We start from the raw sequence: 19,841 nt of genomic DNA on the forward strand, positions 1-19,841 counted from the left end.
CTGCTGCCCATTGAGAAAGTGGGGGTGGTGATCCTCATAGCACTGTTTACAGGCTGCTGTCAGTTTAATGAGCTTGTGCAATAAATGGAAAGGCATATGCCTAGCATTGTATTTCTGTGGTAACTGACAGTGATCCTTGCTAAGTGAGTTTCTGACATGCTCGAATTGGCACGTGTGTGGGTGCAAGGGTGGGGGGTGGCGGTAGCAGGGGAGCAGCGATTGGCTGGTGGAGAGATGGAAAGAGACAAAAGAGGGAGAAGTTCCATCCCCAGGCCAGGGGTGAGCATCTCGGAGCCCTCTCTGGGAAGCAACCTCTGCCAATAAGTGGTATTGAACGCTCAAGAAGTTGGTGGTTCAGGAAGCACTTTGAGACCCCGCTGAACTTAGGAAAATGGAGAGTCTTAATAGACTCTTTCTTTAAAGAAAAAAAGAAGCCGCTCCTGGAAGATCGGCTGAGAGGGGTGTGTATTATTCAGGAGCTTCTGTGGCAATCGGGACGGCAGCCCGGGGCTGGCACCTGTCTCTCAGCACAGCGGTGATCCCGCCCCTCCTCCTCGGTCCCCCCCCCCCCGCCCCCCCACGCCTATCCTTTCTGCTCACTAGCTCCCCTCACCAGTAAAACCCCCGAGTCCTTAATAAATTATAAACATGCTTTCTGGCCCGTCTGCCGGTGCCAGATCTCAGTGTTGGCAGCCTTTCTCATTCCCCTCGTGTCCCTAATAGATCTCGCTGTTTGATTAATCTTTTAGATTGCTCTCACAGAGAGCCGCCTCTCCTCACTGCGTCAGGTTTTAAGAATTTTTCTCAGCCCTTGGCTTTGTTGCTGCCTGTGTCCTGTGCTTGTCTCTGGGCAGGGCTGTGGCCCATCTGGGCCTCGGAGGGCAGGTGGCTCATGCACAGGCCTCAGGCAGGTGGGCCCCACCCAGCAGCAGCCCCTCCAGCTCTGTGCCTTAACCAGGGTGAGTTCACAGTGGGACACTAGGGACCCTTACCAGGTGAGAAGTCACGGGACCTGGGTTCAGCTCATGGAAGCCACTCTGCTGGTGTGTGACCTTGAGCGAGATTCTGAGCCTCAGTTGTCTTCAGCTGTGGAGTAAAGGTTCTCAGAGGCTGTCATGACATCAGATGCGATAAAGGATGACTCCAGGTACCGGGAGCCGTGAGCAGGGCCAGGAGGCAGATAGTGCTAAGTCCCAGGAGCAAGATGCCTGTGACTCTGAGGTCTGAGGCACCGCCCCATTACCTGTCTCCCAAATCCTGTGCATGCTCAAGGCGCTTACAGGATTCCTGATCCTCAGGCACAGGAAGCTGGAGGGCTGAGGCCCAGGAGAGAACAGCTCAGGCCTCTTACGCCACAAATTTCAGCCCAGTTTAGGAGCCTGGCCTGGGCTAGCTCCAGAGCCCCTTCCTCTTCTGAACTGTGACTTCGTGGCTCTAATTCAGGAATACTGAACACTGCCGGAGGCTGCTTCGGCTTCAGTAGGATCATTCCAGCTGCCGTTGACTCAGCGTCTGCGGAACACCAGGTGTTTTGCCTGCAATGTCTGCGGTCTTCAGAACAAGCCCAGGAGGGAGGTGTTTGTCCACACTGTATAGGTGACAACATTGAGGCTCAGAAGGTAAATGGCCCACGGGCACACAGCAGTATCCGGCAGACCCAGGATTCAAATGGACATCACAGCGCTGGTTCCCCTCTGACATTGATGCCACCTCCTTTGCTCGCTTCTCCTCCTCTAGCCTCCCAGCACCCCTCACCCACTATTGCACTGGCCAGACCACTCACCAAAGACGCCTTTCCAGCCCCTGCAAGATCTGACTCCACCCAATTGACTTGATGTTAAAAATGAGTTACTATTTGTCAGCCATCTATTAATAATCTGGGGCGGGGGGAGGGGAGTCTACCAGTTAAAAACTGTCTCCACTTTCCAGATAAAGAAACTGAGGCTTAGAAAGGTAAATTCGGGTGTGCAGCCACATACTTGAGCCTCAGTTGCAGAACATTTGTGACCTTCCGTTTAAATCAACCATGCTATTGAGTGTCAGCCCTAATCAAAGCGTTTGATGACTGATTCTGTGAGAACCTTTAGCAGGAGAGCCCTGTCTTACAGATGAGCGCACAGCAGCCTGGAGAGGCGGGTGGTCTGCCCAGGGTCCCACAGCTGGCCATGGTGCCCAGACCCTTGTGTGGGAGGGTGGTCCTGTCCCCAAAAGTTCTCTCATTCAGTCTTTGCTCTTTAGGGAAAAGGGTTCAGAATTACCAGTGAGGCCAAAGGGACGCCAGGCCCACTGGCCTAGGAAGGAGGATCTTAAGTATTTTGGGCCACAGACTTCTTTGAGAATCTACATAAAACTATGCACCATCTCCCTAAAAGGGGGGGAATAGCACATTTGCATATGCAGCTTTCAAACAATTTCAGAGTTCACAGCCCCCTTGAAGTCCATCCTTGGGTTTCTGGACCCCAAATTAAAAACCTAGGAAGAAATTGGAATATGAAGAAAGGAAATGTTTCACTCACCAAACCTGTTATTTACGTCCTGTTTAATACCCCTCCGTGTAATTGGACAGCCCCCGAAAGAGCAAGAAGCAGGGACAGCCCCTGGTGGCACCAGCCTCTCTCGGCAGGTTTATTTTCGTTATTATAGTGATTTCCAGGCCGTGGGCTTCAGTTTTCACTTGCAGCAAGGTACTAAATTGAAAGTACCCCAGATGTAATTGTCATATGAAATGATCCTGATCCTGTGGAAATGAATGCTTTTTCAAGACGGGGTTTTATTGTTCATGCTGGGGTTTGAGGGCTCTGCCTCTGTAAGCTTGCCGGATGTTGGTGTCTGGGGTGGGAGGTCGGGGTTAGCCTGGTGGGGTGGGCTGCAGCTGCTGGCCCAGAGCCTGTGCAGCCTCTGCTGGCTGGATGGACCCGGACTGGGGAGCAGAGCCCAAGATCTGGGGACAGGTTTGAGCGGCTATAGGAACCACTGGTACTAACTGGGGCGTGGGAGAAATCCCACATTTATGTTCTGAATCTCAGCTTAATTAGGCTCCAAGCCCAGGTTCCCCGAGGTGTTGGGAAACTGAGCTTCAGTCATTTTTGGAGCTTCCCTGCCCCAGGTTGGGCTGGGTGAGGCCCTGGGGTCTTGCCCCATCCAACGCCAGGCATCTGTCCATGCTGGTGACCACCACGTTGCCTGTGGTTCCAGCCCCTGCCATCTGCTTTGCCACCTAAGGTCTTAGCTGTCTCCCGCCTTTCTTCCCCAGATGCACGCTGCTGATGTACTGCAGGGACCTGCCTCCCACTAGCATCATCATCACCTTCCACAACGAGGCCCGCTCCACCCTGCTCAGGACCATCCGCAGGTAAGGCATCCTTCCGGGTCGCCCAGCCCGCCTGAGCCAGCACTTGGTGAGGGCTGGTTTGCTTGCTGGGGGGACTGGCCTTGTGATGAGAATATCAAATGTATCTAACCACCCGCCAGGCACTGTTCAGCACACTCCACATGCATCTACTTGGTTACTCCTCACATCTCCCATTCCACAGGGGAAAGATGGAGGCCTGAGGTGTTGGGTAACTTGCAGAAGGTCACTGAGAGTCACAGAGGGCCCGGTGGAGCCCTGCCCTTGGCTACTGTGTTGACCGCCTCTAGAACATGAGTTCTAAGTTCACAGCTGCCGAAGGAGCTGAAGCCTGAGAGGCTGAGTATGTACCCGCCCCCAGCATCAGACCGTGGTTAGAACTGGGGTCTGCCAATTGCTGCCTGTCCCAGCACCTGCCTCTCCACAGCCTCCCACACCTGTCAGGGCCGATGGTGCAAACGAGAGCAGCCCCACGGGAAATGGCTAATGTTTGCTTTCTCAGCCACCACTGTTTCAGCCCTGTTCCCTCGTGGGCCTCTCCATCCACCCTCAGTGCCATTGCGCTAATAGGTAGGTCCTTGCTTGTGTGGCCTGTGGCCTGCATGCATGTTTGATAGGCAAAAGTTCCAGCGTCTGCCCCCTGCCGAACACCCCTTGAACACAGACAGGCCCCAGAGACTTGGCCAGGAATTTTTTGCGGGGTTCTCAGAAGATCCTGGTTGTTTCGACTCCCCTTCTCTGTGCCTAAGAAGGAGACAACAAAGCACAGCAAAGTCTCTTGTCATTTCCATCAACAAGCCACACCTTCTCTCTCTCCTTGCCCCGCCTGCATGGCTGTTGGCAGGTGGGGAAGCCCCAAATGGCAGGAGGGAGTCAGCAATAGGGTCCCCCTGATGGCAGGCACCAAGTCTTCTGTGACACCTGTCACTCATGGTGAGTGTCCACTCTGCAGGGTCAGTGTATCCCTTAGAAAAGGAGGGAGGGACCGGCCCAAACACACAGGCTTCTGTCCCGTATTCCCCTCTGTCCGCGGGGGCAGCTCTGTCTGTGGCCCAGATGTCTTGGTAACTGGCTGGCTGGGTCCTTCCACCAGCTGCTTGCCTGTCTGCCCTGGCTTCTGAGTCCATCCCACAAGCCGCCTGGTTTGAATTATATTTCCAACAAGACTTCAGCTTTTGACAAGAAAATGCGTCTCACTGTCAGGTGTCACTGCGAGTCTCACGGTAGACTAATAACTTACCTTTTGGACTCGCAAGCAGTGTGGGGTGGGTATGTTGTGGCGGGGGGCGGGGGCGGGTGCACGGGGTGAGGGGTGGTCCCATTTACCCAGGTATGTTCTGGTGAAGGGAGAACAGAGGTTTGGAGCCTTGCAGGCAGAGCAGCACACGGCAGCAGAGGTACTGGTTCCAAAGTGCCAGCCACAGCCCCCCACACAAGGCTGTCTGGGCACGTCCACTAGATACTTCCATGAGGACACTATAGCATCTGAGAAAAGCTCCTTCCCAGGATGGCTACTCCTCCTTCAAAGAGTCTTATGATGCCACACACCTCTGTCCTCCTCAAGACACATGCTCACACGCACACACACACATACACTCACGCACTCTCACACACACACTCACACACACACACACATATACACACATACACTCACATACATACACTCACACACACACATACACTCACATATATACATTCACACTCACACATACACTCACACACTCTCATACACACACACACTCACACACATATACTCATGCACTCTCTCACACACACATACACTCACACACTCTCTCACATACACACACTCACACACATACACTCACACACACACACGCTCTCACACACATACACATACACTCACACACACATACTCACACATACACTCACATATATACATTCACACTCACACACACATACACTCACACATACCTTCACGCACTCTCACTCATACACACACACACTCACATACACTCACACACATACACTCACTCTCTCACACACGCATATACTCACACACATACACTCACGCACTCTCTCACATACACACACTCACACACATACACTCACGCACTCTCTCACATACACACACTCACACACATACACTCACACACACACACGCTCTCACCATTAGGGGACTGCGATCTGGGCCAGCCCTTGAAAAATGTTAGCCATCCCTATATTGCACACCTAGTGAGCACTCAAAAGACAAGAGGTGAAGGGGTTCTTAAAGGGCACCACACTTAGAGTCTGAGGACCTGGAGTCAAGTTTCTACCCCACCACTTCTAGCCTTGTGACCTTGAGCAGGTCAGGAACCACATCGGTAAAGATGGTGATAAAAGTGTATTCGATGTCTCAAGTTCTGTCACATTCCCCACAATAAACCTTCCTCTTGGGGATGTCTTGGGAACATTTTGGGGGTGTTATAACATGGAGGCCACAGGCCCCCCCAAGCTTCCCTATGTTTATGCTCTTGGGAGCACTTCAGCTGCTGCCCTCAGACTCAGCCCTTTTAGTCCTAAGACATATTTCTCCTCTTCCAGCTGCTCCTCCACCTCTTCATTATAGTAATAACGATACTCTATACTAACATTGACATGTTAAAAGCACACTGAGCTGTAAGTCTACGGAGCGCCTCACTTCAGTTGGGGCCCCAGTTGGAGTCTGTGAACTTTGGGTGTGTGTGGTGAGTGGAGGATAGGGGCCAGGACTCTCATTCCAATGTCCTGTGGTCCTGTGTGGAAGGAGGGGCAGCCAGGGCTGTGGTCCCATGCCTCTGTCCACCGGCCTGGAGGTCTATCTCCGATGCCCTGTGCCCTGTGCCCTGTGCTCTGGGAGGGGGGTTGGGGCCATCAACATAGTTTTCAGAGTGTAGCCATGAAGTGCCAGACCACACCAGATGCTGAGCATTCTGCAGAGAGCTGTGGACCTGTGTCCCGCCTCTCAGACTTCCAATGTAGGCCGGGCCCCTGGCTCAGGCCCGAGTGTAATGCACACAAACAGCAGATTGGGGGCCTGAAAGCCATGTGTGAACAGACGTGTGTTTACATCAGCAGCAGGCTGGATGGAAGTGAATTTGGGGGAGGGAGGCAAGGAAGATTATTTCTAGAAACTTCCATGGCCAGGTATCACTGCCTTGGGATTCTGAACCTCCTTCCAGTACTGAGAAGGGACTGATTGAAAAGCACTTCCCATCACTTCACCATAGATGAAAGGGTCTTCTTTAAGGCACCTTTCATCTTTAACGTTCTAGAATTCTGATGGCTTTGCTGCCAGGCCCTCAGAAAGGAAAGAGGCTCGAGGAACTGGGGCTGGGGGTGGGGGAGACTCCTCTCCTCTCTCCTCCCAGCACTGGGCCAGGTCTTCACCTCTTTGCTCATGCCTGCCCAAGCTCTCTGCCCTGAGCTCCTGAGTTAGCTGGAGGGCGAGGGGCTGGAAAGACCCATATGGGGACCCTCAGAGCCAAGTAGAAGCATGATGGGGTGGGCAATGGGGGGAGGGAGAGAGAATCACAGCCTAGGTGAGTGAGGGGACTTTTCTCACTTAAGGAGAGAGAGAAAAGCCCGGCAAAATGGTTTATCATTGGTGTTGCAGCAGGTCCCTGTGTATATGTGAAGCGCAGGTTGTCATCTTCCTTGGGGGCATCCTTTGGCCCTACACACACATGGGGCTCTGGAGCCTACGTGATCAATACTTCATATCCCGAGTCTCTCACTGTAGCTTCTTTGTGGAGTCCTAGATTTAGAGGAGCAATTTCTCAGGTTAAGGTGGTTAAGAAATTGGACTCTGGGGCCAGATTTGGCCGCTCTGCCCTTGCCAACTATGTGACCCTGTGTAAGCTCCTTCACCTCTCTGCCTCAGTTTCCTTTTCTGCAAAACAAGGACTCCTGGTAATAACTACTTTGCATGATTGTGGAGAAGAGTGAATGAGCTCAGGCAGGTAAAGGCCTTGAAACAATACCTGGTACCGGTTGAGCCTGTGCAGGTGACAGCAGGTGATGCACCTCCAGTGGGGAGGCAGCAGTGGGGAGGCCTTGTTAAAACATGGTTTCTTGGACCCCCACCCTCCGATATTCTAGTTCATGAGTCTGGAGTGGGGCCCCCAGGTGATGTTGATGCTACTGGCTCTGAGATCACACTTTGAGAACCAATGTCATGACTATCAACACTCAGATTCCAAGAGCAGCAGCTGTGGGCCAGGCACAGTGCTAAGCGCCTTTCATGCAGCTGAGGGAGTGGTGGTGCTGCAGGCTCAGTACTAACTGGAGCCCCCCAGCTGGTGAATGGAGGCTGGACGGGTTCAGGGCCTCAACCCACGCCAGTCTGCTCCAGAACAAGTCAACTTCTCCACCAGTCTCAGGTCTTCATTCAGCTGGTATTTATGGAGCGTTTGATAAACCCTGCCTGCATGGAGACCACGGAGTTCACAAAGCAATTTCAAATACATTTCCTCATTTCATACGCACAAAAGCCTGTGAAGTAGGTCAAGTATTAATATCGCCTGCCCTTACAAGGAAAATGTAATTACAGATGGAAAGGAAGGCGGCCCGGCGTCTTGTTCAGGATTGCACAGCTAGGAGGCGGTGGGGGGCTCCTGGCCTCCCACGCTGCCCACACTGCCAGGCCCACCTCCTCTCAGGGTGCCCAAGTGGGCTCCACGGTTAGGGCAGCTGGCAGAAAGCAGAAAGTGAGACGCTGCCTGCACAGCATCCTGGGGATGTGAGCTGTGTACAGGAGGCTCAGGGGTAGCAGAATTCCCAGGCACACTGTGACCTGGATATGCCAGGGAGGTACGCACCCACTGCCATGCTGAGGCTGCGTAAGGAGAGGGCCTGGAACAGCCCCAGGGCGGGCAGAAACAGGGGGAAACATGGCTTTGTCATGGAGGGTGCTGGTGAGGCATGCTGGCCAGAGAAGTGATGAGAGCAAAGGAGGGAGACCTGAGCAGCCGGTGTCAGGGGGGGGGCATGGGAATGGAGTGTGTAAAAGGGAGGGCCTCCTGGGTTGCTCTGGACCTTTCTCCGTTACTGGCCACTCTGGAGCCCAGAGCACCGCTCAGCCAAGCCCAGCCCAGCACCACTCTCAGGAAGCCCCCCACCATCACTCCAATTGCTGTGATTAGAGGAGCAAAAACAAGCCAGGTGTTACCAGGAAATGGTCTAATTAGCACTTACTGTTGATGATTTCTTTCTTTTTCTTTTTTTTCTTGTTTAAACCCTGGGCATTTTTTATTCGCTAATCATCTCTCAGTTCAACCAGCACCGAGCCACACGCGATTTACCTTTTGATGTTCGCAGAAGAGAACTCTTGAATTTCAAAGAGCCGGCAGGGATTTGGGGAATCGCATGCAGAAGCTGCTGCCATAATCAAACCTCATTAGAGGGTATTCTTCAGGCAGGTTTTCCCTTTCTCTCTGCCTCCCTCTCCCCCACTCTCTCTGATTATCCACTGTTTGTTGAGTTTGCCTGTGTTTTCTCTCCAAAGATCATGGTGAGGTGATGAGGGTCTCCTCCCGCCACCTGCTGACCCTCCTGGTTCCCACCTCCCAGCAGAGGGCTTGAGGCTTGGTGTTGGGGCTCCTCTTTCTGCCTGATACCCGTTGCCATGGTGAGAGTGAAGGCTTCATGAATAAAGGTAGCTCAGGCAAGGATCTGCCTGCCCCGAGCCTTCTTAGAAAGGTGGCTCACCAGAAACAGGGCTGAGTGTCCCTCCTGAGAGGAGGGACATCGCAGCGCCACAGCCCATCTGAATCCCCTCCCCAACACATGGGTGGCTCCAGGCATTCTGTGGTGGATGGTGCCGCCCAGGAATATTTCTGAGGAATCATGTGGTTTGGGTGTTCAGGAGAAGTGGGATCCAGCCTGACACCCAGAGTGAACTCCAAAACCCAGCCTTGCCCTGGGGATATAGAGCCACAGCACAGGAGGGTAAATTAAGTCAATTCAAAAAATCATGATGATGCACAAAATAATAACTGCTACCAAGTTTCATCATTTATTGCCAGACACCCTGCTAAATGCTTTCGATATAGATACATTTTCTCCTTTAGCTCTCCCAACAGCCCTGTGAAGTGGCTACTACTACTGTTATCTCCATTTATAGATGGAGTACTTTACTGCACAGAACAGTCAAGTAACTCACCCAAGATCGCACAGCTTGTAGTAAGTAGCTGCTGGACCACAAGCTTCTGGAAGGCAGAGCTCATATCTCCTTTGTTCCTCATCGCACACCCAGTGCCAAGCACATAGTAGGTGTGCACTAAATGTCCCTGGAGGGGGTGGTAATGGGCCAAGGAGCAGTGCTGGACTCTGGCAATGCAGAGGTCACTTGACAAGGATATGACCTGTCCCTGAGGATATGACCAGGTCCAGCAAAACCAGCCCCCAGTCAGGCAGCAGTGAAAGCCGCAGGAAGCTTCAGATACAACTGCTGAGGAATCCCAGAGAAGGACGCAATTATTTCTCACTAAGTGGCTGGGAAAGCTATTAAAGAGGAAGTGACATTTGAACTGGTGCTCATGGCAGAAGATGGGCATTCAAGCCGTGGCCGCTGTAGGGGGACAGGCTCTGCGTTATGAGTGGGCAGGTGTCTTCAGGTAATGGCACTGAGTGTGAGCAGGCTGGAAACGGGGGCTGGCTCCAGGCTGTGACAGGCGGCCTCGAAGAGCATGCTGAGGGCTTGGGGTATAGATTGTGGGGAGCCATGAAGGAGGGGTTGTCAAATTATTTGTCTGCATCAGCGAAGACAGTCACACAACCAGAGATCAGAAAGCTTACTCTGGGGGCCCCAGGAGGATGGCCTGGGCAGGTCAAGGCTACTGTAATAAACTGTACAAGAGTTCGGAGCAGGTGTAAGAGGTGACAGTGATGCGAGTCACATTTGCAAGTGGAACCAGCCCATCTTTCTTGGTCACTGGTTTGGTGTGGGGGTTCAGGGAGAGGGGGGTTGTTGAAGATGACTCTTGCATTTGCCTTGGTGCTAGGGGAGTGGTGGTGGCATTCATTCACTAAGACAGAGCAGAGTTCTCTGCCAGTGGTCACAGGGGAGCCAGGGGCCTGGACAAGCCCTTTAGCTGCTCTTGAGTTTTTATTCCTCAAATGCAATGGTATCTATTTTAAACTCAATTTAATACACGTATTTGCCATTAGAAGTCATAATGATCTTTCCTCTTCCCATCTCTCAGCGTATTAAACCGCACCCCTATGAATCTGATCAAGGAAATCATATTAGTGGATGACTTCAGCAATGACCGTAAGTAGCATCGCTCCCTTGCTCTGTAGACACAAATGTCTGTTCCAGCCCCTCAGTACCAGGCAGGGGCGAGCCCAGGGTTCTCGGGGGATGGAGGAAAGCCTAGGTTTATAGCAGGACTGGAGCCTTTGAGTGTCCAAGCGGGGCTCAAGAGGAAGATAAGCCTTACCTTTGTAAAACAGTGTCTTGGATTCTCTGCTATGAGTCTATGAGGACCTAAGCAGGTAAATTTAGTAGATTCCTGCCTGGGCTGGTATGTGTATGCATGTGTGCACACCTGGGTGTACACACATGCATGTGTGTCACTGCTCCTTACCCTACATTCCTGGACATGGGAACTCGACCTTCAAAGGATTGACCCTGGTACTCAGAGCCCAGAAGCAAATATATCACCAAAAATTCCTGTGTGGGATGCTGTGATCAACTGCTAGCCTGAGCCGAGGAGACCACACCCTCTCCCTTTCATTCCTACAGGAGGACCAGGTGGGCTCTGTCTTCGGCATCCCCTGATGGGACATCCCATCAGCTGGCCACGACATATTGAGCCCCTGCCTTCCAACCCTGCAACCTACTGGTCATCGCTGTTTCCTAGTCGTCCTGTCAAAGAACCTGGGCCCCACCCAAATTCATACTCCAAGTCCACTGTCCCCAAGAAAAGCTTGACATCTGTGTGCTCCGTTTGACAGGGACAGTCATTAAAGAAACGTTGTCAGGCTTCAAGTATTAATAGTGCTGACACCTCTTCTGAGAGCCATGGGTACAGTTCCAGGCAGTCAGCCACACCCAGGCAGGCCCGCCCCTCCCCACTGATGAACCAGGGGAAGCAGACAAGGGCCACTGGGGGCAACTCCAAGTCCAGGCGGGTGGAGCCTGTCCCCACCAGAGCTGATGCTGGATGCTGGTATAGGAGGCACTGCTATGCTGTGGTCTGCTGCAAGAAGGCTAGAAACCCACATCTGTGACAGAGCCTCGGAACCTTGGAAATGATACATAGGTGGGCTGTGCACCAGGTCCATAGGGACTCTGGTGCTGCAAACTCAGTGATCTGATCTCCTTTCCCTAGTGAAGAAGGGGTTGGAGGTGGGGAGGCACTCGTCCTGCTGGGCGGTGGCCTGGCACTGAGGCTGGAGAAGGGAATGCTGCTAGACCCACTTAGAAGCAGAATAGCCTGGTGTTTAGAGCGCGGACTCTGGAGCCAGAGTGTCTGGCTTCAAATCCTAGACCTGTCACTCACTCTTACTAGGGAAGTGCCTTGGGCAGATTATTAACCTCGATGTGTCTCTGTTTCCTTGACTATAAAATGGAGATAATAATAGATGTGGTGCCAAAACCGGTTTGGCTCAGTGGATAGAGCGTCGGCCTGCGGACTGAAGGGTCCCGGGTTCGATTCCGGTCAAGGGCACGTAACTTGGTTGCGGGCACATCCCCAGTAGGAGGTGTGCAAGAGGCAGCTGATCGATGTTTCTCTCTCATCGATGTTTCTAACTTTCTATCCCTATTCCTTCTTCTCTGTAAAAAATCAGTAAAATATATTAAAAAAATAATAGATGTGGTTTATATAAGAATTTAAATATGTTAACACATTCAAAGGGCTTAGAACGGCATCTGGCCCCTAGAAAGCATGTGTGAGTCTTTGCTGTCACTCAGTAGAGTCAAGCCAAGCAGAGAGGCCAAGGTTGGTAAACCAATGAAACAAAGCCAAACTGGTGGGAACACGATATAGAGTTCAGAACCAGGGATGGTGAGCCTGAGGAATTCTGGGCAGCAGGCAAGCTAGAGGATGACCCTAGGCCAGTGGTTGGCAAACTGCGGCTCGCGAGCCATATGCGGCCGCATTTTGCCACGCTGTTGACTAATGAGTTTGCTGACCACTGCCCTAGGCCAGTGGTCGGCAAACTGTGGCTCGCGAGCCACATGCGGCTCTTTGGCCCCTTGAGTGTGTCTCTTCCACAAAATACCACGGCCTGGGCGAGTCTATTTTGAAGAAGTGGCGTTAGAAGAAGTTTAAGTTTAAAAAATTTGGCTCTCAAAAGAAATTTCAATCGTTGTACTGTTGATATTTGGCTCTGTTGACAAATGAGTTTGCCGACCACTGCCCTAGGCAAATGCCTAAGATGGGCTCCCTTGCCCATCCCGGCACATTTTCCTATGTGATGGAAAGTTGGACCAGCTCCAATCTGTGTGATGGAAGACACTCTGGATGGACCCCTTAACAAATAGGGTCTCCTATATTGAGACCATGGTCTGAAAGGAAACTCCAAAATTCATCCCATCCCTTCTCTGGCCACCCAGCAGTGTTTTCCAGGCCGCACTGAAATGAACAGGACTCTTATCTCCTGCTTTGAGTGATCTGGAGGAAAGGAGCAATGGCCCCAGGTGACCATGCCCAGAATTCCCATCTGGAAGTGTTTTCTAACAAGTATGCATGTGCCCCTGTGTGACTGACCTGCTCCATAGAGGCCGCCTTGAGCCACTCTGTGTGGACTGGGCCACATCATTTATTGATAGCCGTGGTCGGTGCCCCTGCCGAAGGTCCCAGGAACCCTGGAGTCAGGGCGGGGCTCTGCAGTCGGTGGTGGCAGTGGCGCCGCAGGCAGGGCTGCCTTACCTGTTCTTCAGGTTCACCTCCATCCGGGTGCTCACTCCACGTAACCTGTTGTCTTTGCAGCTGGTGACTGCGAAGAGCTCATCAGGCTGCCCAAGGTGAAATGCCTGCGCAATGACCAGCGGCAAGGTGGGTCTGTGCGGCTGGTGGGGGCTGGGGATGTGAGCGGGGAGGGTTGGTATTATGTGTGTGTATGTTTTGGGCATGTTCCATGTATGGGGAGAATGCCAAGTGGTTCCTCTGTGGGTCTGCTGGCACCCACTTGGCCTTTTGTCCCCTCTCAGGTCTGGTCCGGTCCCGGATCCGAGGCGCTGATGTTGCCCAGGGCACCACTCTGACTTTCCTCGACAGCCACTGTGAGGTGAACAGGGACTGGCTCCAGCCACTGCTGCACAGGGTCAAAGAAGTGAGTGAGGCCGACCGAGGGGCACAGGGATCCCGTGTCCCCATCTTCTCCAGGCTCTCTCAGGCTCAGTCCTGCCCATGTGCCCTCGGTCCCTCTGGGAGGTGGATGGGACAGATTGCTGTTCCTCTTTTATGGGTGGGAAAACTGAGGTAGAGCAGTGCCCAGGGCCACACAGCAGGCAGTGAGGGAGCAAGGCCCAGGGCCTGTCCTTTATGTCACAAGGTCACCCACAGTAGGCTTGCAGGCAGGGCTGTCCCAGCTGGTACATGTCACACACAGCTTCCTGGGCTAGAGAACTGACTGCCCAAAGCGATTTCACCCAGACAGTAGGAGGTTCCAGAAAGGGAGCCCTGATGCGTGCCTTTGTGAAAAGGGGGCAGTGGAATTAACCAGGCCTCATCTCCCAGTTTGTGGGTCTTGCCTCCAACCACGTCACCCTTCACCCTCAGTGGCCACGGTAAGTGGACTACATGCCGAGACCTGAATCCCTTGCCTCTGTCTGTCCTTAAATTACTCTAGAATTTTGCATTCTGTCTCTCTCCATGTCTCAGTTATTCTTCTTAAAAGTGAAAAACATTTAGGAATTTTCCCCAAAATCTGTCACCCCATCCTGGTGTGTAGCAGGCTCTGCATGCTGTGGCTGCCAGTGTTGATGATCAGCCTCTGGGCAGTTCATTATTGGTCCTACAGCTGCTCTGTGACATAGGAGGTGGGGTGTTTTTTACATACCCATTTCACAGACGAGGACACTGATATTCCCTAGCTGGTCCAGCCAGTACCGGAACCCTCCGTGTGGCTGTGCTTATTTCCTTCCCGTTCTTCCCACTTCCTTAATCTCTTCAACTTCTACCTGCAAAATGACGGTGTTGGGAGGGTGAAAGAATTGGGATGTGTAAACTGCTCAGAGGGTAGGAAATCCTTACCCGTTACTTCATTCTCATGCGAGAAGCTCGGTGGGTTTATAAAGTTCTCACACGTGGGCCTAGTCAGGGGTCCTCAAACTACGGCCCACGGGCCACATGCGGCCCGCCAACGACATTTATCCTGCCCGCCGGGTGCCGCTGCCTGTCCTGCTTAGCAGTCGACTCATCCCAGGCCCGCAGTGCGCATAGGAATTTGTTAATAGTTTTTTTTTTTTTTTAAACTATAGTCCGGCCCTCCAATGGTCTGAGGGACAGTGAACTGGCCCCCTGTTTAAAAAGTTTGAGGACCCCTGGGGCCCTAGATGTTAAAACCCATCCCGTGACCACTTTCCCGAGTTGGGAGGGCTCGTACAGTGAGTGCTGTTTAGAAAAATCCCCTCTCCCCTCTTTTTAACGTTATTTTGGCAAAGAGGTCTTGGTTGAGAAATGGTAGGTTATGAATGGACCAGGGGTTTTCCCTGGCTCTGGAGGCCCTTAGCCCACACCACTGCCTCCCCCTGGGCTCAGTCTGCAGGCACAGCGCTGCCTCCCCAGTCACACCAGCCGCTCCTTCTCGGAACCTGCCCCCAGTTCCTGCCGCTCCATCTCTGACCATGTCCTTCCTGTCGTGGGGTGCCCTTCTCTCCTCTCTGCAAACCCCTTACTCTTCGGGGCCTTGTCCTCATCACCCCTCCTCCAGGGGGCCTTTCCTGACCGCCTGGCCAGCTGGGATTCCTCCAGGCAAGAATTGCCCACTTTGCCCTACAGTTTGCTTTCTGGACTTAGTTCTCCGTCTCCCCTATTTATTGAGCACCTATTCCGGGTTGCAAAGGAGAGAGACCCCTTGCCCCATCTGAGCCACAAACCCTTAGATCATCAACCCAGAAGCGCTCAGAACCCTGTGTGTAGGGATTTTATGGAGGCTTCATGACACAGCGTGCTTGATTAAATCATTGGCCTTGGAGACTGAACTCAACCTCCAGTGTCTGTCCCCTCTCTGAGGTGGGGTTGGGGGAGCTTGGAGGGAGAGGTGAGGGGGGGAGGGTTGGTATTATGTGTGAGCCCTCTAATCACCAGCCCCCATCCTCCAAGAGTCTAATTAGCATTAGCTCAGGTGTGGTGAGAGGGGCTTATGCACAAAAGATGCTCCTCTCTCCCCTTCACTCGGGAGTTACAAGGGGTTTGGTAGCTCTGTTGGATGACCCAGGAACAAAGGCCAAATACATATTTCTTACTGTATCACATCATCACAGTACAGACCACATTTCATTTACCCGTTCACCCGCTGATGGGCATTTGCACTGTTTTCCACTTTGTACTATTGTGACTAGTGCTGCTGCAAACATTGGTACACATTTTTGTTTGAGTGCTGCTTCCAATTCTTTGGGGGTGTCTACCAAGGAGTGGAATTGTTGGGTCATAAGGTAACTTCGTGTTTGACCTATAGGATCCCCCAGGCTGACCTGTCCCTGCAGGATGTGTTTAGGAGACTTGGCTTTCCTGAGACTTCATTCCCAGGGTCTGAGTCCATCTCAGAAGCCCTCTCTGGAAAATGCTCTCGTTGCTGCATCACTGGCCACCTTCCCTGTAGGCAGAGGAAGCTTTTATCTCTTCCTTCCTGCCTGTGAGTGTGGCTGCCACCTAGGGCTCCTCCTCTGCGAGTCATTTGGCCCCAGATTGAACTCAGCTTCCCAGGCTAAGATCCCGGTCCCCACCCCTGTCTGACCGAAAGCTTTTGTAGCAGAGGGCTGGTCAGACAAACTGTGGACGGTGGTCCTAGCTCTGCCCCCGCAGAGCCAGCCTCCAGACCCTGACTCTTACTGACTGAATGGTTCCACCGAGTCATTCCTTGCAGGACAGGAGCGGGGGTGTCAGCCTGCATTTCCACGTGCCTTGGTGTGTGTCTTGTCTCAGAGCAAAACCTGATTTGATCTTGTGAGGGGAAGTGGAAGTTTTAAGCTGTAATTGGGGTTTGGGATTTTCAAAAGCAGAGAAGAGATAAGAAAGAGGCTGGCTTGAGCTGTCAAGCTGTCCTGGGCTGGTGTTTTTTTTTTGTTTTTTCGTTTTTTTGGGGGGCTGGTGTTTTTCACATGGAAAATCTCCATTCCCCTTCTCTCCCCTTCAATTACATGATGCTTGAAACAAGCACCAAGTTGGTGTGTTTTTTAAAAAAATACAGGCTTCTTTTTTTTCTCCTTCCTTATCTACATATTTTTTACTAAAAAAACAAAAAAAAAAGATTTTTAAGAAATTTCAATCCTGCAGCATTTGGTGAGTTGATATAAATAATGGCTTACATATGCTTCAAAGCCCTTTCGCATGCTCTCCCTAATTATTCGCTCCAAAAGCCCTGTTGGGAAGGCAGGACAGTTTTGCAAATACTGATTTGTCCTCGCTTCATAGACGAAGAAACAGACTTCCCCGGTGTGTGCTGATTTGCTAAAGGTCATGTGTATTTTAGATGGCAGATCCCAAATAGGAGCCCGGGTCTCCTGTCACAGCATCACCTCTTTGAGGGTCCTCTCCTGCCCCCACCTCTCCCTCATCGTAAAACCCTCCTCACCTGTCCACCACCTTCCCTAGACTGTGAGGTCTTACTCATCTTCGTCCTAAACAGCAGTGGGTGCTCAATAATGCTGGTTGTGGAAACCAGCGAATGAGTCTCCAGGAGTTTTTTGATCTCCCATTCACCATGTGGTTTTAATCACATGAATGGGTGCAGAAATGAGAGGTATGACTGCAGTGGTGATTGATGGCCATTGGCTCCCAGTGGAGGGGTGGGGCTTGGGCTTGGATTTGAGTGGGGGAGAGGGGGAGACAAGAGCTGTAGTTCTAGGTCTACCAGGGATTCCACCAGCTGCCTGCTTGACCTACCTGTGGGCCAAGCCTTAAAGATACAGCCTCCTGGGCCATGCAGGTGGGGACCAGTGATGGGTCTGGGTATCTTTACAGAGAGTCCCTCCTATAGGGGGAAGAAGCAATCTTGCTCAGCTGTAATTGGCCCACCTTCGCTGCTACCAGCCATTGACACAGTGCCCTCAGCAGGAATTAATAGATGGCTTCTTTTAGCAATACCAATTGAACACCTGCTGCCCACCAGGCTCTGGGCTGGGGCTGAGGAATACAATAGCCGAGCAGATACGACCTCCCCTCCCAGGGTCACTCAGAGAGATTTGTGTCCTGGCTTTAACGGGTCGTTTATAGTCTCCTGCAGCCCCTTCTCAAGGTCATGGCTCCACACACCACTTAGCCCGAAACATCTCTCATTGCTTATGTGGTCTCCATGACTCTAAACAGATGCTGTGACCAAACTGTAACAGGAATAATGGGACAGAACCCCTCAGAACTAATAGGGAGAGTGTACCAGAGCCTGTCCCAGCCCTGGGGGCAGAGAGCCCATGGTGGCTTCTGGGGAAGCCCATGGATGAGGTAAGCAAACAGCATTTTATTTTTCATTTCAATTTCCAAATACTGAACCCTCAGGTTCAAGAGTTCACTGGAAAGACTTGAAACATAACAGAGCTGTTGCAGTCGTGTTCTTACAGTGAAAGAAGACAGATTAAAATTAACAATGGGAAAAGGTACATGTGGAGAGCTCCAGGCACAAACTTCCAGTTGTCCTGTCCCAGTCCTCCTGCACACATAGCACTTACTTCTCCCAGCAGGGATGTGTGGCATCAGGAAACCCACCTGAGCCTTGGTGTCCAGGGTTTTTCTTGGGGGTCAGTCACACAGACATGGCTGATCACCCCCATGCTGTCCAGGCACCTCCAGAAGTCAAGTTGAGTTGGGACCACTTGGCCAAGGCCCTCACCTTAAATCACATTGTTAGCACAGACTAGCTGGTGCAGCCCAAGGCTCCCAGCAAATAGAGATATTCTTACAGGCAGGACATCCCAAGGGCTTAGAAGTTACCTCGAAGGCGCTGGGCCAGGGCCGGACATATCTTTGGGGAAGGTTAGTCCTTTATTGTTCAGTACAAGGGTCTGTACAGGACTTAGTGAAGATGCAGAGCCCCCCAAATTCAGCAAGCAAAGGCAAAATGAGGGTTTGATCAGACTCACAAAAGGTCAGTCTCTGATCTCCTGAGAACATTTCAGAATTCAAATCACAAGAATGTCTTCAGGGGTGTGTCTGTGTGTAGATACTGGTGTGGACGGCTGTGTGTGTGCGGGTGGGTGTGTGTGTGTGCGCACGCATGCGTGTATACACACCCAGATGCATGACGACAGTGGCCTGCGAGGAGCCCCAAAGAACTGTGGCAGCTGGGCAGGTGCTGTGTCAACCATGAAGGAAGCATCTGTGCACATCCCAGAGGTGGAGGCAATGCATTGGAAATGAGCATTTTTTCCCACGTGGGCCAGTTGGCCTCAGAGGCACCTTGTCACTGTCAGGATGAGTCACACATGGAGGCTGAGGGCCAGATTAAATCTATGAACGTAGAAGCTGGCACTTGGTGAATCTGACCTTAAAAGAAGAAGACAGCCTCATTTGGAAGAGAGATTGAACCAGGAAATTAAATGGCTGCAAAGAGAAACAGAGGTTCCCACCTGTGCCAGCCAGGAGTGTGGGTGCGGAGGATTGGAGAAGGGGTCCTGTCTGTTTCTCCTCGGCTGCTGGGCTCTAGTTAGCCATCGGCTCTCCCTGCCCACAGCTAGGTCACTGCCCCTGGGGCCGGCGCCCCCTCCTGCGCACCAGCTACAGGGTGTTCATTCAGAACTAGGGAACATTTAAAATATTTACAGTGCCTTGGCGGCCCCCCCAGAGGTAGTGACTTTGTCTTGCAGATTTCGAGACACTCCTCTGGATGACTTTGGTGCCTGTGGGCAGGGTGGCCTGGGGCCAGTAGCAAGCAGTGAGGCTGGAAAAGTAGATGCAGGCCCGTTTTTGATGATCTTGGATGCCAGGCTAAGGAGTTTGAACCTGATCTTCCAGGCAACGCAAATCTTTAGCTGTTGAGCTGCAGAGTGAGGTTTGCATATGAGAAACACGACTTTGTCAGCCGCCTGTAGACTGGAAGGGAAAGGGAGGGAGGCGGGGAGGGGAGTCCATTGCAGTGCCAGGTGTGAGGGGGTAAAGGAGAGGCAGGAGTCATTCCGAGGAGCAGTTTGGGAGATGGGCAGAGATGAAGCTTCTGAATTTAGTGCTGGGGAGGAAGTGGGATATGTGATGGTCCTGTGACAGAAATAGGGAACCGAGGGAAGGGAGCGCAGTGGGGGAGGTGATGATGAAGCCACCACCGCAAGGCTGTGTGGAATCCACGTGGCGTTGGCTCCCCGCACCCGGACCCGAGTCTGGAGGCGAGGAGAGAAGTCAGGGCTGGAGGT

General features: G+C 52.3%; 1 protein-coding gene across 1 annotated transcript in view; it reads left to right on the top strand.

Annotated features, from left to right (window-relative positions):
* Window positions 1–19,841, top strand: part of GALNT14 (polypeptide N-acetylgalactosaminyltransferase 14) — a 192,141-nt gene that overhangs the window by 142,104 nt on the left and 30,196 nt on the right. Inside the window, exons 3-6 of the mRNA XM_080684796.1 lie at window positions 3,254–3,352; window positions 10,534–10,601; window positions 13,270–13,335; window positions 13,491–13,612. Of these exons, the coding sequence (XP_080540922.1) occupies window positions 3,254–3,352; window positions 10,534–10,601; window positions 13,270–13,335; window positions 13,491–13,612 (355 nt within the window). The remainder of the gene's footprint in view (window positions 1–3,253; window positions 3,353–10,533; window positions 10,602–13,269; window positions 13,336–13,490; window positions 13,613–19,841) is intronic.

The sequence above is a fragment of the Plecotus auritus genome, assembly GCF_963455305.1.
Source record: "Plecotus auritus genome assembly, chromosome: 8".
In the NCBI taxonomy this organism is placed as follows: Eukaryota; Metazoa; Chordata; class Mammalia; order Chiroptera; family Vespertilionidae; genus Plecotus; species Plecotus auritus.